General features: G+C 43.2%; 1 protein-coding gene across 1 annotated transcript; it reads right to left on the reverse strand.

Moving 5' to 3' along the window:
- Positions 1 to 8557: 8557 nt before the first annotated feature.
- On the reverse strand, positions 8558 to 15250 carry LOC118837022 (protein Wiz-like). Its single transcript, XM_036744060.1, has 2 exons — positions 14737 to 15250; positions 8558 to 12876 (listed from the first exon to the last, which is right to left on the reverse strand). The coding sequence occupies exons 1-2, from the start codon at positions 15248 to 15250 to the stop codon at positions 9713 to 9715; spliced, it is 3678 nt and encodes a 1225-aa protein (XP_036599955.1). The 3' UTR covers positions 8558 to 9712.
- Positions 15251 to 17002: the final 1752 nt, after the last annotated feature.

The following is a 17002-nucleotide window of genomic DNA, read 5'->3' on the forward strand; positions in this document are numbered from 1 at the left end:
TTAATTGTTCTTTAAATGTTTGATAAAATTCACATGTAAAGCCATCTGGCCCTTGAGATTTTTTCCTAGGGAGTTCATTGATGGTTTGCTCAATTTCTTTTTCTGAGATGGGGTTATTAAGGCATTTTACTTCTTCTGTTAACCTGGGCAATTTATATTTTTGTAGATATTCATCCATATCCCCAAGGCTGTCAAATTTGTGGGCATACAATAGGGCAAAATAATTCCCAATTATTGCTTTATTTTCCTCTTCATTGGAGGTGAATTCACCCTTTTCATTTTTGATACTGGTAATCTGTTTTTCTTCTTTCTTTTTTTTTTCATCAATTTGACCAAAGGTTTATCAATTTTATTGTTTTTTTTTTTCATAAAACCAGCTCTTGGTTTTATCTTTTAATTTAATAGTTTTTTTGATTTCTATTTTATTAATCTCTCCTTTGATTTTCAGTATTTCTAATTTAGTATTTAATTGAGGATTTTCAATTTGTTCTTTTTCTAGGTTTTTCAGTTGCATGCCCAATTCATTGATCTCCTTTTTCTCTATTTTATTCATGTAAGCATTTACAGATATAAAACTTCCCCTAAGAACTGCTTTTGCTGCATCCCATAAGTTTTGGTATGTTGTCGCATTATTGTCATTCTCTTGAATGAAGTTATTAATTATTTCTCTGATTTATTCTTTGGTTCACTCATTCTTTAGAATTAGATTATTTAGTTTCCAATTAATTTTTACCTAATTTTTCCCTGGTTCTTTATTACAAATGATTTTTATTGCATTATAATCTGAAAAGGACGCTTTGGCTACTTCTACCTTTCTGCGCTGGATTGTGAGGTTTTTATGCCCTAGTACACGGTCAGTTTTTGAGTATGTGCCATGTACTGCTGAGAAGAAAGTATATTCCTTTTTATCCACATTCAGTTTTCTCCAGAAGTCTATCATATCTGCCTTTTCTAAAATTCTATTGACCTCCTTAAGTTCTTAGTTGTTTTTTTTTTTTTTGAGGTTAGACATATCATGTTCAGAGAGGGGGAGGTTGAGGGCCCCACTAGTATGATTTTGCTGTCTATTTCTTCCTGTAACTCCCTTAACTTCTCCTCTAAGAATTTGCCTGCTATACCAATTGGTGCAGATATGTTAAATAATGATATTGCTTCATTTTTTATGGTGTCTTTTAGCCAGATGCCATGTCCTTCCTTATCTCTTTTAAATAGATCTATCTTTACTTTTGCTTTGTCTGAGATTCGGATTGCTACCCCTGATTTTTTTACTTTAGCTGAAGCACAATATATTCTATTCGATCCTTTTACATTTACCCTGTGTGTATCCCCCTGTTTCACATATGTTTCTTGTAAACAGCATATTGAAGGATTATGGTTTTTAATCCATTCAGCTGTCCACTTCCGTTTTATGCAAGAGTTCATCCCATTCACATTCATAGTTATGATTACTATCTGTGTCCTTTTCTCCATCCTATTTACTCCGTTTATGCTTTTATTTCTCCCTTTCTCCTTCCATTCCTCAACAGTTTTGCTTTTGACTGCTGCCTTCCTTAGTTAACCCTCCCTCTTGATTCCCCTCTCTTACTGTTTTCCCCTTGCTACTTCTTCCCGGTCTTTTGACCAACCCCCTCCCTTTTTTCCCCTTTCCCCTCCTACTGCCTGTAGGACAAGTTAAATTTCTATACTTATCCGGGTACGTTATTCCCTTCTTGAACAAAATTCGATGAGAGTAAAAATCAAATACTGCTGTTCTCCCTCCCTTCTTTCCCTCTACTACAATATGTTTTTGTGCCTCTTCATGTGATGTAATTTACCGTTTTCTACTACCTCCTTACCTCTTCTCCCAGAACCATTGCTTTATATCTCTTAATTATAATTTTTATCATTATATCAGTTATTTTACACTGATATCCACAGTCCATGAATATCCCTTTGAATTGACATAACAAGTATACTATTCTCAAGATTGACATGTATATATATAAAGCATATATAAAACAAAATCTTCCTATATAAGGATGTTACTAATTAGCCTTATTAATTAACTAGGAGTTTTTTCCCCTGTTTACCCTTTTATGTCTCTCTTGAGTTTTGTATCTGGAGATCAAATTTTCCATTGAGCTCTGGCCTTTTCATCCTGAAGGTCTGGAATTCTCTTTTTTCACTGAATATCCATCTCATTGCCTGGAAAATTATGCTCAGTTTTTCTGGGTAGTTGATCCTTGCTTGTAGTCCAAGCTCCTTTGCCTTTAGGAATATCATATTCCAATTTCTCCTGTCATTTAAGGTAAAAGCTGAAAGATCCTGAGTGATCCTGACTATAGTTCCATGATGTTTGAATTGTTTCTTTCTGGCTGCTTGCAGTATTTTCTCCTTGACATGCTAGTTCTGGAATTTGGCTATAATATTTCTTGGAGTTTTCAATTTGGCATCTTTTTCAGGGGTGATCGATGGATTTTTATGAGGGTAATTTTACCTTCTGGTTCTAGGACCTCCGGGCAATTTTCCTTAAGGATTTCAGGGAACATACTGTCCACGGTGTTTTTTTTTTTATCATAGCTTTCAGGTAGACCAATAATTCTTACATTGTCTCTCCTGGATCTATTTTCCAGGTCACTTGTTTTTCCAATCAGATATTTCACATTTTCTTCTATTTTTTCATTCTTTAGATTTCGTTTGACTGATTCTTGATGTCTCATAGAGTCATTAGCTTCTACTAGCCCAATTCTAATTTTTAATGTATTCTTCCTTTATCTTCTCTATCTCCTTTCCCATTTGGTTGATTTTACTTTTCAATGAGACATTTTCTCCATTTATATTCTTATTTTCCTTAACCATTTCACATATTTTATCTTTTAAAGATTTGTTTTCCTCATTGAATTTTTTTTCCATTTTTTTCAATTTTTCTTTTACCGCCCTAAATTGGTTTTTAAAGTCCTCCTTGCGTTTTTCCAGGAATGCTTTTTGATCTGGAGACCAGTTCACTTTCCCTTTTGAAGTTTCAGATGTGGGTATAGTGTCCATGCTGTCTTCTTCTGAATTGGTATTTTGGTCTTCCCTGTCTCCATAATACGAATCAATCGTCTTTGGCTTCTTAGCATGTTTTTTCATGTTTTTTTTTTCCCCTCCTGGCTTCTAAAGTAGATCTCTGTTTCTGAGCCTCAGGGGGTTCTGTCTCAAGTTTCTTGTGTTGGAATCTGTGGGTCTGCTCACTGGCTTAATGTTCTATTGCCTCTGGTTTTGTGAGGTGTAGGACAGGTGTGGTATGGCTGCTGGGGGTCTCCTCTTTCCCAGGATTGTTTGACAGAATGGGTGTTCTCAGCTCTTGTCTGTGCTGGTGTCTGCCACTTCCCCTGGCTGCGCAAAGCTCTGTCTGGGTTCCTAGCATTGACGTTTGTTAGCTCCACCCCCTAGGGCTCAGTTACTCTCATTGTTCTGCTGAGGTGAGGGCCTCTGGGACACCTCTCTTGCTGCACTTGTCTCCTTCTGCCACCACAGGAAGGGCCCTCTCCTCCAAATCTCTCGCTACTGAAGACCCTCTTCTGCCTCCTCTGTTTCTCCTGAGGTATTATTCTCTGTTGTTATTCAAGGGAGGGATAAAAGCCATTTTACTACACATCATGGCTCCCAGGAGTTCAAGAAAGCAAGTTTCAAACCTTTAGACTGTGGTTTGGAGGCCTCTGGGGTAGCTGCTCCCATGGCCACAGGCTCTGTGCTCTGTTTCATCAGAGTCCAGTCCTTAGCTGAGAGGCCTGAGGCTTGCTGGCAGCCATAGCTGGTACTTCTGCCTGGGGCCTGTTCCTGCTGCAGCGTTTTCCTCAGCCAGTGCTCTCCCAGACCGCTGTGCTGGCTGGATTCCTCTACTGTTCCTGGTTGGTTTGATCTGGTGTCATTCTGCATGCCTGGAGCTCCTACCCACCTCAGTCTACTAGTGGTTTCTAACTCTCTGAAATCTGCTCAGATTTACTTTTTTAGATGTATCTGACAGAATTTGTGAGAGAGCTTGGGTAGCTCCTTCCTTTCATAGAGCCATCTTGGCTCCACCCTGCGCTACCCCCCGCCTCCGACAACAAGCTATCTTAATGATAGCTCAAAATCCATTAGTCTTAAAATAGGAGAGTCAAAAAGGACAATCAAATGAGTTTAAAAAATGCAATGATATCCAATGCTGAAGTCAGATCATTTTTCATAACTCATTCTCATCTCTTAGTGACTCAAATAGGAAATCAGAGCCTCCCTGTCATAGAAACTTCCACATGAAACCCTATAAGCTTGGGTTTATGAATATGATAAATGCTCATTCTTTACTTTTAAAAATAGCTAATATTCATATAATATTTTAAGATTGACAAAACAATTTACATCCTTTCTCTTTTGAAATTCACACCCAATGTATGAAGTAGGATTTTCACTTTAACAAACCATGAAGCTGAGACTCCAGTTAAGTGAATTGACATTATCAAATACCAAGAAAGTGTCTGAAGATTCAAACTCAGGGTCTTAAACTCACATTACCTTATCCCACAGTAAGAATAACATCATTTTGCTTTAATATATATTTTATTTTGTTAAATATTTCCCAATTACATGTAAAATACTTAATATTTATTTTTTCAAAACCTGATTTCCAAATTCTCTCCATCCCCCCTATACCTCTCCTTCCTTGAGAAGAGAAGCAATTAGATAGCAATTATAAATGTGAAGTCATGCAAAACATATTTGCATATTAGCCATATTGCAAAAGAAAACAAATACACACACAAAGGGAAAATAAAGTTTCAAAAGTATGCTTCAATCCGCACTTAGAATTCAGAAATTTTCTCTCTCTGGAGATGGACAGCATTGTTCATCATGGTGCCTTTGGAATGGCCATGGATCATTATCATGATCAGAGTAGCTAAGTCTTTCACAGTTGATCATCCTAAAAATATTGTGGTTACTATGTTTGTATTATGTTCTCCTGCTTCTGCTCACTTTACTTTGCATCAGTTTATATTAGCTTTCCCAAGTTTTCTGAAACCACCCTGCTTGTCATTTCTTGTTGCACAATAGTATTCCCCAGTAATTATTTCTTCTTCCACAATTTATTCTTCCATTCCCCAATTAATTAGCATGCCCTCAATTTCCACTTGTTTGGAGGGTAGAGGCAAGATGGCCGCTGGAAAGCAGGGAGGTCCCTCAAAAAGCTATAAAAATGGCTCTGCAGAACACATGAAATTCTGGAGTTGCAGAACCCATGAAATAACAGAGGGAAGCAGGGCTCCAGCCCAAGAAAGCCTGGATGGTAGTGGGAAACAGTATATCTCACAGAGCTGGGAGCACAGCTAAGCGTGGGCTGCGCCAGGACCAACCAGAGCAGGAGCCATGCAGAACAGACTCTAGCACCCTAAATCAGGGAGCTGTGGCAGTTACCAGACTTCTCAACCCACAAACACCAAAGACAACATAGAAGGTTAGTGGAAAAGCTGGGGGAACAGAGTGAAAGGAGTTCATGGTTCAGCCACCACCCTGGGGGCAGCAGAGGTGGTGCAGCTCTGAGGATTGAACTACAGCTGCAGTTGCTTCAGGCCCCAGGCCCACCTGGTGGGAGGAATTAAGTGGCGAATCAGAGCAGGAGTGCAGAGCCTGCTTAAGATCTGAGTCATGGTCCAGTTTGGTGGTTCTTGGGGGAGGAGGAGCACTGGTGTGGCTTGCTGTGTAGAAATAGCTCTGAAAACAACAGCACAGCTCCTCAAGCATGAGACAAAGTACTCTCTAATCTACAAGTGGTCATACCCCGACAAAAAATTCAAGGGTCAAGTAGTTGGCTGGGAACATGGCCAGACAGTGAATACAGATTCAGATTCAAACTCGGACTTTGGAATCTTTCTTTGGTGACAAAGAAGACCAAAACATACAGCCAGAAGTCAACAAAGTGAAAGAGCCTACCTCAAAAGCCTCCAAGAAAAACATGAACTGGTCTCAGGCCATGGAAGAGGTCAAAAAGGATTTGGAAAAGCAAGTTAGAGAAGTAGGGGGAAAATTGGGAAGAGAAATGAGAGTGATGTGGGAAAACTGGGAAAAACAAGTCAATGACTTGCTAAAGGAGACCCAAAAAATACTGAAGAAAATAACACCTTAAATAGACTAACTCAAATGGCAAAAGAGCTCCAAAAAGCCAATGAGGAGAAGAATGCCTTGAAAAGCAAAATTAGCCAAATGGAAAAGGTCCAAAAGACTACTGAGGAAAATACTACCTTAGAAATTAGACTGAAACAAGTGGAAGGTAGTGACTTTATGAGAAATCAAGATATTATAAAATAGAACCAAAGGAATGAAAAAGTAGAACACAATGTGAAATATCTCATTGGAAAAACCATGGACCTGGAAAATACATCCAAGAGAGATAATTTAAAAATTATTGGACGACCTGTAAGCCATGATCAAGAAATGAGCCTTGATATCATCTTTCAAGAAATTATCAAGGAGAACTGCCCTGATGTTCTAGAGTCAGAGGGTAAAATAGAAATTGAAAGAATCCACCAATTTCCTCCTGAAAAAGGTCCCAAAAAGAAAACTCCTAGGAATATTGGCACCAAATTCCAGAGCTCCCAGATTGAGGAGAAAATATTGCAAGCAACCAGAAAGAAACAATTTGAGTATTGTGGAAACACACTCAGAATAACACAAGATCTAGCAGCTTCTACATTAAGGGATTGATGGGCTTGGAATATGATATTCTGGAGGTCAATGGAGGTAGGATTAAAACCAAGAATCAACTACCCAGCAAAACTGAGTATCATGCTCCAAGGCAAAATATGGATTTTCAATAAAATAGAGAACTTTAAATCTTTCTCAGTGTAAAGATCAGAGCTGAATAGAAAATTTGACTTTCAAACACAAGAATCAAGAGAAGCATGAAAAGGTAATCAAGAAAGAGAAATCATAAGGCACTTACTAAAGTTGAACTGTTTTGTTTGCATTCCTACATGGAAAGATGATGTGTATAATTCATGAGACCTCAGTATTAGGGTAGCTGAAGGGAATATACATATGTGTGTGTGTGTGTGTGTGTGTGTGTGTGTGTGTGTGTGTGTGTGTAGACAAAGGGCACAGGGTGATTTGAATATGAAGGGATGATATCTAAAAAAAATAAAATCAAATTAAGGGATGAGAGAGGAATATATTGAGAGAGGGAGAAAGGGAGAGATAGAATGGGGTAAATTATTTCGCATAAAGGCGGCAAGAAAAAGCAGTTCTGTTGGAAGGGAAGAGGGGGCAGGTGAGGGGGAATGAGTGAATCTTGCTCTCATAGGATTTGACTTGAAAAGGGAATAACATACACACTCAATTGGGTATCTTATCCTTCGTAAGAAGGGGGAAGGAGACCAAAAAAAGTGGGGGATGATAGAAGGCAGGGCAGATATGGGGAGAAGGTAATGAAATGCGAACACTTTTGAAAAGGGACAGGGTCAAGGAAGAAATTTGGATAAAGGTGGATAGGATAGGAAGGAGCAAAATATAGTTAGTCTTTCACCACATAAGTATTGTGGGAGGATTTTGCATAATGATACACATGTGGCCTATGTTAAATTGCTTACCTTCTTAGGGAGGGGGTGGGAAGAGGAGAGAGAATTTGGAACTCAAATTTTAAAAGCAGATGTTCAACAAAAAGGTTTTGCATGCAACTAGGAAATAAGATATACTGGCAGCAGGGCATAGAAATCTATCTTGCCCTACAAGAAAGTAAGCGAAAAGGGGATGGGGGGAAGTGGGGTAACAGGAGGGTTGACTGGGGAATGGGGTAGTCAGAATATATGCCATCTTGGAGTGGGGGTAGGGTAGAAATGGGGAGAAAATTTGCAATTCAAACTCTTGTGAAAATTAATGCTGAAAACTAAAAATATTAAAGAAATACTGATTTTTAAAAAATTTCCACTTATTTGCCACCACAAAAAGGCATTATAAATATTTTTGTATGAAAAGATGCTTTTCCTTTTTATTTGATCTCTTTGGCATACAGACCAGGAAGTGGTATTGCTGGGTATGCAGTTTTATAGTTCTTGGGGCATAGAACAAGTTGTACTCCAGAATGGTTGGATTAGTCCAATACTCCACATTAGTGTCCCCAATTTTCTCCACATCCCCTAGCATTTGTCATTTATTTTTTCTGTCACCTTAGCCAATCTTATAGGTGTTAGGTTATAACTTAGAGTTGTTTTAATTTTCATTTTTTAATCAGTAGTGATTTAAAATTTTTTCATATGGTTATTGAGGGTTTTGACTTTACTTAAAAACTGTCAGTTCATATCCTTTGACCACTTATCAATTGGAGAATGGCTTGTATTCTTATAAATTCAACTCAGTTCTCTATATATTGAAGAAATGAAGACTTTATCAGAGACACATTCTATAAAGATTATCTCCCACCTTTCTACTTTCCTTCTAATATTGGTTGCAATGGTTTTGTTTGTACAGAACCTTTTTATTTTAATATAATAAAATTATCCATTTTATATATATATATATATATATATTTTTTAAAGTTAAAAGGTCAATTGCCTCCCGGCTTACTTGGCCCAGGACTCCAAAATAAAAATCAATGCTCCTTATTCTCTACACAAAACTAGTTTAAAAAAGTGGAAGGTCTAGGAAGCTATACATAAAAAGCAATAGTGAAAGGGGATGAGATGGGGGAAAAACACAATCCCATCCCAGAGTGGGGGAAGGGGAGGGGGCCTCTAAAGTACCCCCTGCTGATCTTTGGGGACATGACTTGGCAGGAGAAAGCTGTCAGCTCTGAGCTTAATTCTTCTCAGAGAGAACCCCTCTCAGGGCCTCAGGCTGCTTGGGGGGCCACCAGTGATTTCCGTGGCATTGGAGGCTGTCAGTGCTCCCCAGCCTGGGCATTGTGGAAGGTCTGAGGCCAACGCTGACCCCCACACCAGGCATCAGAGGGCCCTGGAGCAAGCACCGTGGGCATGATGCACTCGTTTGAGCAGGCATCTAGTAGGACAGAGAGGGAAAAAAGGAAGGAAGAAGGGAGGAAGGTAGGGAAGGGCAGATCCCCCCGTGAAACAAGATGCCCTTGGGAGTGTGTGGAGGGTGGGTTGTGTCTTGGGGTTTGAGGAGAGGTCAGAAGTAGTGAGGACTATCATGCAGCCAACCTGGGGCAAAAGAGGAACCAGGTGGTTATTATTAACCACCTGGTTCCTGAGGCAGCAAAAAGACAGGGGCTTTGGGATTCTACACACAATTAACAGAGTGGAGATTGACTGCCTTGCTCTGGCTCCAGCCCTTGGGGTCCCAACAGAGGAACTATTCTCCATGGCTCTCTGCAGATTTCTCATCTGCTTGGCCACAGACAGAAAGAAGCAAGCCACCTCTCTCACTCCTAGCATAAGCAAGACTCAAGTGCTCATAGGTATGAGTTTTGCCCTAAAAACCTGTGGGGAGAAATGTCCTCTTTGCACTATCACACCCTGGTTAGGGTAGTTTCCAAGCCCAAGGAAGAGAGGAAGGAAAGGAGGAAGGGAAGGCTAGGAAAATAACTCATCATCATCTGTAGTGTTCACGCTTAGGGCACCAGGGCCTGGGCCTGGGCCTGAGTGTTGAGGTTGTGACTTGCTCCTTTGGAAACGGAACAGAAGAGTTTGGTGAAGAGAGAAAGGGTGAAACCAACAGAGAGAGAAAGGAAGAGAGGTGGCTCTGGAATGCTTCGCACTGCCTCCCATTACTGAGCCTCTGCCACTGTCTGTGCCTCGGGGGCCTCAGGCTCCACTGGCCGGGGCTCTGCTTTGGAGAAGTTCATTTCCAGGATGTGCCTCTGGAGATGCCGTACCCACTTCTCCTGGATGGAGAGGGGACCCTGGAACTCCACTTCGCAGAACCTGCATTTCAGAGTGTAGATGTTGCCCACAAACTTCACCAAAGATGTCTGGGGAGGGCGGGGGACCAGTGAGGGGACAGGCCTTACTCTAGGAGGTGGCTGTCGCACTTCCTCCAGCTTCTGCTGAAAGTCACTGGCTTCTTCACCCCGAGATGAGGTTGTATCCAGAGGCCGGGCTTGTCTTCGCTCAAACTTATTGATATTCTGACGCTGGTGTTCCTCTGCCTTCACCAAAGCCAGAGGTGAGGATGTCAGGGGTCGCTCCCCACCATCTCCAATCCGGCCAGCTTCCCCAGGTCCTAGCTCACCCCCCAGGTTCTTGTTCATCAGGGTGAGGCTGTTGGGAGCCAAGGTGAGGGGCACTCGTTTGTCCCCATCTCGCCCATGGCCTGAGTTACGGAACTTCTTGGTGAAGGGCCGGCCGCCCTGGATATAGCTTCGGTAGGCCCCCACCTTCTGGGGTCTGTGCTTGATCCACTCACTCAGGGTCTCAATTGGGGAGCCATTCACACACCATTCTGTCACCCCAAACTGTCGCAGGTGAGCCCGAGCGTGGCTGGCCAGTGCCTTACGATTCTCAAAATAGAGGCCACACAGCTCACAACAGGCCTCGCTGGAAGTGTGTGAGCTTTTGTCATGAATGGTCTTGGTCTTGAAAGGCAGCTCCGTCTGTATGTAGGTCTTAGGCTTCATTTCCCCAGAGAGAAGTCGGTCTTCAGGCAGCGGCCGCTTTGCCGTCATGGGGGTGAGGAAACCAGTAGATGGCTTGGTGGCAAGAGGCGAGAGGCTCATCTCCCGGGGCACGTTGGCAGAGCCAGGCCCAGGTTTGCCAGGACGACCAGCCAATGGGGTAAGAGACAGGGCCTGAAGCACCTTTCCGGGGGATTTGGGCCCATCTTCACCCAGGGGTAAGGGCAGGTCACCTGCAGCAGGTTCCTTCTTAATGAGACATGGTTTGGCCTTCTTCTTCAGGATCTCTCGCAGAGTGTCAATGGGTGAACCATTAACTGACCACTCAGTCACCCCCATCTGCCGCAGGTGGGAGCGTGCATGGCTTGACAGGCCCTTGCGGTTCTCAAAGAACTCACCACAGAACTCACAGCGGATGTCCCTGACTGGCTCTGCCCGGGAAGACAGATTCAGGGGTGCCATGTCCTCACGAGGTGACCAGGGTCCATCAGATGGGTGGCCTTCACTGTGCAGGCTTCCAGCCAACATCTCTCGTTTGATCTCCATCCGCATCTGGTCAGGCTTCAGTTTCTTCTGGAGGGAGGGAGGTGGCAGACCAGGGAACATCTTACGAGCAGTTGGGGGTGGAGAGGTGGTTGGTGAGTGGCCCAGGGGGCTGCCAGATGGCTGCAGCTTCTTAGGGTGGGGAGGTACATGCAGCTCTGAAGCACTTCGGGCCTCCAGGGAGCCACCAGGGCCCCCAACCATTGCCTTGGCCAGTCCCTTTGGGCCTGGCAAGGTTGGGTTGGGAGGTCCTCCAGCCCGAGGGTGGGTCCGGCGCTTTAGGATTTCTCTCAGGGTGTCGATGGGAGAACCATTGACATACCACTCCGTTACTCCCATCTGCCGCAGGTGGGAGCGTGCGTGACTTGACAGGCCTTTGCGATTCTCAAAGAACTCACCACAAAACTCACAACGGATGTCCCTGACTGGCTCTGGGCCTGATGAGAGATTGAGAGGAGACATCTCCACGTCTGAGGCCCAGAATATGCTGGCAGAGAGATCCTGCTTCCCCCGAAGGCTGGCCTCACCCGATGCCCTCGGTTTGGGCTTCTTGGCGGGCGGGGGGGAGAGCAGTGAGAGAGCCGTGGCCGAGGGCCGGAGGGCCGAAAGGCCAGACCGCCCAGGCTCTGCCAGCACCTCCCGCTCTGCTGGGAGGCGGGTCTGGAAGCCGTCGCTCTTGATGAGCTCGTGAAGCACGTCTATGGGGGATCCCTTGGCATCCGGGTCGCTCACCCCCAGGTGGCGCAGGTGGGCTCTGGCGTGACTGGACAGGCCCTTTCTGGTCTCAAACCAGGCCCCGCACAACTGGCAATCAAGCTCTCTGCCCAAATCACTATCTAAAGTGAGGTTCAGGGGCCCCCCATCCTCTGGCTGGGGCCACTGCGCCTTCGGGGAGCCTGACAGGGGGCTCAGGGGCAGCTTGGGGCTCTTGTCCTCAGGGTTCTTGGGTGGGGGGGACCCGGACAGGGCAGGCGGCACCTTCTTGAGGAGAGGGGAGCCTGGTGGGTGGGAAAGGCCCTTAGATGAGAAGCCAGGGGGTGACTTGATGGCTTTGTTGATGGGGGGATCAGGGGCTCTGTCAATTGCCTTGCTGAGGGTCAGCAGGCCTGGGCGGGGAGAGGCAGCAGCTGCCTCCTTCGGGGAGCCGGATTTCTTGGCCAAGGGTGGGGGCAGGGGGCTGCTGTCAGGTTTTCCTTTCTGTTTCATCAGCTCGTACAGCAGGTCGATGGGAGCTCCACTACTTTCGGACTCAGCCACACCTAGCTGCCGCAGGTGAGAGCGCGCATGGCTGGAAAGGCCTTTTCGGGTCTCAAAACAAGCACCACACACCTCGCATGTTGTCAGATTCTGAGCCTTGAGATCTGGGGGCTCTTGTTTGCTCCCATGGGGGATCTCTGGAGACATCTTGTTACCCAACCTGTTGGTGGTGTGCTCTAGTTGCCCAGGTGGAAGAGCACTCTTCTTTGGGAGCGGGGGTGAGGCCAGCTCCACAGCCACCATCTCTTCTTCCTCAGAGGCCAGAACCGGTGCGATCCCCGGGCCCGGGCCCGGGCCTGCTCCAGCTCCAGCTCCCGGCCCCGGCTCGGGCCCGTCCCTCGGCGGCGGCGGCGGCGGCGGCAGAGGCGGCGGCGGCGGTGGCGGGAGCAGCGTTGGCGGCGGCGTAGGCCCGCGGGGAGGGGAAGGGGACGGGGAGAGGGACGGGGGCGGCCCCCCCGCGGGCGCGCGCTCCCGGGCCCCCCCGCGCGGCCCCGCCGCCGCCGCCGCCCTCCCGTCCGCTTTTGTCCATCCATTTTATATTTTGTAATACTCTCTATCTCTTGTTTTGTCATGAGTTCTTCCCTTTCCCATATTTCTGACAGGTAGACTATTCCTTGTTCTTCTAATTTGCTTATGGTGTCACCATTTATGTCTAAATGATGCACCCATTTTGACCTTAACTTGGTATATGGTGTGAGATATTGGTGTATACCTGTTTGTGTCCTATTGTCTTTCAGTTTTCCCAGCAGTTTTTGCCCAATAGTGAGTTCTTCTCCCAAAGGCTGGGGTCTTTGCGTTTTATCAAACACTAGGTTACTATGGTCATTGACTTCTATGTCTTGTCCACCACTCTGTTTCTTAGATAATTTTGATAATTACTGCCTTATAATGTAGTTTGGTATTGCTAGGCCACCTTCCTTTGCATTTTTCATATTTTTCGTAATCCCCTTGATATTCTTGACCTTTTGTTCTTCCAGATGAATTTTATGGTTATTTTTCCTAGCTCAATAAAATAATTTTTTTGGTATTTTGATTGGTTTGGCACTGAATAGGTAAGTTAGTTTAAGCAGAATTATCATTTTTATTGTATTTTCTTGGCCTACCTATGAGCAGCTGATAACATTCCAATTATTTAAATATGCTTTCATTTTTGTGAAAAGTGTTTTGTAATGGTGTTCATATAATTCCTGGGTTTGTCTTGGCAGGCAGACTCCCAAATATTTTGTTTTGGTTGCAATTATTTTAAATGGAATTTCTTTTTCTATCTCTTGCTGCTGGGCTTTGTTGGTCATATAAAGAAATGCTAATGATTATTGTAGGTTTATCTTATATTCTACAACTTTGCTAAAGTTGTTAATTATTTCAAGTAGTTTATTTTTTATTTTTAAAATTTATCTGTATATCTATCTGTCTATTTATATCTATGTTCATTTTCAACATTCACTTTTATAAAATTTTGAGTTCCAAATTTCCTTTCTCACTCTCTCCCTCTCCCCCTCCCCAAGACAGCAAGCAATCTCATATAGGCTACACATGTACAGTCATGTTAAACATAATTCTACATTAGTTATATTGTGAAATAAGAATCAGAACAAAAGGAAAAAACCATGAGCAAGAAAAAGAAAGAAAATTGTGTGCTTCAATTTGCATCCAGACTCCACAGTTCTTCCTCTGGATTTGGATAGCATTTTCCATCATGAGTCATTTGGACTTGTCTTAGGTACTTGTATCACTGAGAAGAGATAGGTCTGTCAAAGTTAGTCATCATACAATGTGGCTGTTACTGTGTACAATGTTCTCTTGGTTCTGCTCACCTCACTCAGCATCAGTTCAGAGAAATCTCTCCAGGTTTTTCTGAAATCTGCCTGCTCATAATTTTTTATAGCACAATAATATTATATTACCTTCATATACCACAGCTTTTTCAGCCATTCCTCAATTGATGGGCATCCTCTTAATTTCCAAATTCAAGTAGCTTTTTAGGTGATTCTCTGGGGTTCTCTTAGTATACCACTATGTCATCTGCAAAGAGTGTTAGTTTTGTTTCCTCATTGCCTATTCTAATTCCTTCTATTTCTTTTTCTCCTCTTATTGCTATAGCTAACACATCTAGTACTATATTGAATAACAGTGGTGATAATGGGCACCTTTGTTTCACCCCAATCTTATTAGGAAGGCTTCCATCTTATCCCCATTACAGATAATACTTGCTGATGGTTTTAGATAGACACTTCTTATCATTCTTTTTTCTTATGATTCACCATTTCCTTTATTTGTACAAAACAGTGAATAATCATACCCTGCCTAGGAAAAAAACAATGGTTTAGGGTTTAAAAAAGTCCTTCTGTCCTGAAACATCTATTTTGAAGGCTTGGGACTAGCAGCTTTAGCCCCAGCATCTTTGGGTTTGGACTCAGTGCCCTTGGGGTCTGTAGGCTTAGCAGCCTTGGAATCACTGGGCTTTGTGGCCTTACACTTAGACTTGGGTACCTTGGGACTGGACTTGGAGGCCTTGGGGTCAGACTTGGTGGCCTTGGGGCCAGACTTGGTAGTCTTGGGATCAGACTTACTGACTTTGGTGGCAGACTTGGTAGCCTTGGGGTCAGTGAGCTTGGCAGCCTTGTGGTCAGTAGTTCTGGCAGCCTTAGAGTCAGGCTTTGTGATCCTGGAGCCTGGACATTTGATGCTGACCCTAGGACCTGGACACTTGCTGGCCATCTTGTGGCCAGCATGCCAGGCACAGGCCTTCGGGATCTTGGGCCTGAGGAGCTTGGCCTTGGAGGCCTTGTTGCTCAGGGCCTTGATGGCCTCTGCTCTGGCCTTGATGGCTTTGGCATTGTTGGCCTGCATCTTCTTCAGCCCCTTCTTGTTGTATTTCTTGGCAAAACACATTTCTCAGAAACTTGGGGTCACCTCCTTTCAGAGACTCATATCTCTGTGACCTAGGTTTCTTGATGCCATTTGTGTGCCATTTTTGTGATTGGTTGTGGGTGGTATGGTTCTTAGACTTAGCCATTTTTACACCACAGCCTACGCTAACAGGCACTCCACCGACTGGAAGAGGCCAAAGCGAGAGCCACTGCTTATCATTTTATAGAATGCTCCCTTTATTCATATGTTCTCTAGTGTTTTTTTTAATAGGATGTTCGATTAAGCTAGGTTAGGTTCGGATTTGGATTTGCACTGGCAATAAGGCACACTCTCAACAGAATAAAGTTTTTATTGAGAGACAGGGGGAATATTCTATCAAACTTACAACCACATTAATCAACAATTCCTCAAATCAACAATTCCTAACAAACATGGTTAATGCAGTGACCACAACAAAAGACACACGCACAACATACAACATACACTTCACATTCAGCACCTGCCCCAAGGCTTTTCTCAAACTGGGGAACCCCTTACAGCTACCTTGGTTTGTCTGAACGCAGTCCCAGGCAAAGCGTCCTTTCTGTGGGTGAGGTTCCAATGTGCCTGTCCTACGTGGTGACTTTTATAGGGTCCTGAGCAAGGAAGACTTACTGCTAACTGTCCCAGATGTTCTCCTCCAGAGAGGGTACCCACTCCCCTCGTGAGGGGTAGATCTTGTCAGTCATTTTGTTTTTGAGAACTGGCTAGGTCCTCAAAAAGCAGTTTCAGAAATATTTCCTGTTCTTTGTTCAGGACCTCTTTATGGGAGTGTATTCTATTCTTTCAGAGAGGAATGTCTGAGAGATGCATTCTTATTCGGGGACTCTCAGTCTCCTAGCCGGAAAGGAATGTCTGATTCTTTATTCTAAGTCAAAGAGTCAGGAGCTGGGGGGTGGGGGGAAGGGAGAGCCAGGGCTTACACTGTAATATGGAGGATCTTCTATAATGATTTATCATTCACTGGAATGGATGGCATATTTTGTCAAATACTTTTTCAGCATCTATTGAGATAATATAATGATTTCTGTTGGTGTTGTTATTGAAATGGTCAGTTATGTAGATAGTTTTCCTAATATTGAACCAACCCTGCATTCCAGGTATAAATCCCACCTGATCATAGTTTATAATTTTTGTGATATATGGCTGTAATTGCCTTGCTAGTATTTTGTTCAAAATTTTTGCATCAATATTCATTATGGAAATTGGTCTATAATTTTCTTTCTCAGTTTTAGCTCTTCCCAGTTTAGGTATAAGCACCATATTTGAGTAATAAAAGGAGTTTGGTAGGATTCCTTCTTTGCCTAGTTGTCCAAAAAGTATATATAGTATTGGTATTAACTGTTCTTTAAATGTTCAGCATAATTTACTTTTGAATCCATCGAGCACTGGGGATGTAGTTTATTTTTTTAGGGAGTTCATTAATGGCTTGTTCAATTTCTTTTTCTAAGATGGGGTTACTTTGGAATTTTCTTTCCTCATCTATTAATCTAAATAATTTATGTTTTTGCAAATTTTCATTGATTTTATGCAGATTATATTTATAGTATATAATTGGGAAGAATATTTCTTAATGATTGCTTAAATTTATTTTTAATTTGTGGTGATTTCACCTTTTTCATTTTTGATAATGGATATTTGGTTTTCTTCTTTAATCAAATTAACCAATGGCTTATCTACATTGTTGCTTTGTTTTTTTTCAAAAAACAGTTCCTATATTTATTTATTAGCTCA

The sequence above is a fragment of the Trichosurus vulpecula genome, chromosome 2, assembly GCF_011100635.1.
Source record: "Trichosurus vulpecula isolate mTriVul1 chromosome 2, mTriVul1.pri, whole genome shotgun sequence".
In the NCBI taxonomy this organism is placed as follows: domain Eukaryota; kingdom Metazoa; phylum Chordata; class Mammalia; order Diprotodontia; family Phalangeridae; genus Trichosurus; species Trichosurus vulpecula.

Excerpts from the sequence above, each read along its gene's own strand:
- LOC118837022 (XM_036744060.1), bottom strand. The coding sequence starts at position 15,250 with ATGTGTTTTGCCAAGAAATACAACAAGAAGGGGCTGAAGAAGATGCAG. Across the intron at positions 12,877-14,736 it reads TGCTGGGGCTAAAGCTGCTA|CGGACGGGAGGGCGGCGGCG; the intron begins GTCCCAAGCCTT and ends GATGGACAAAAG.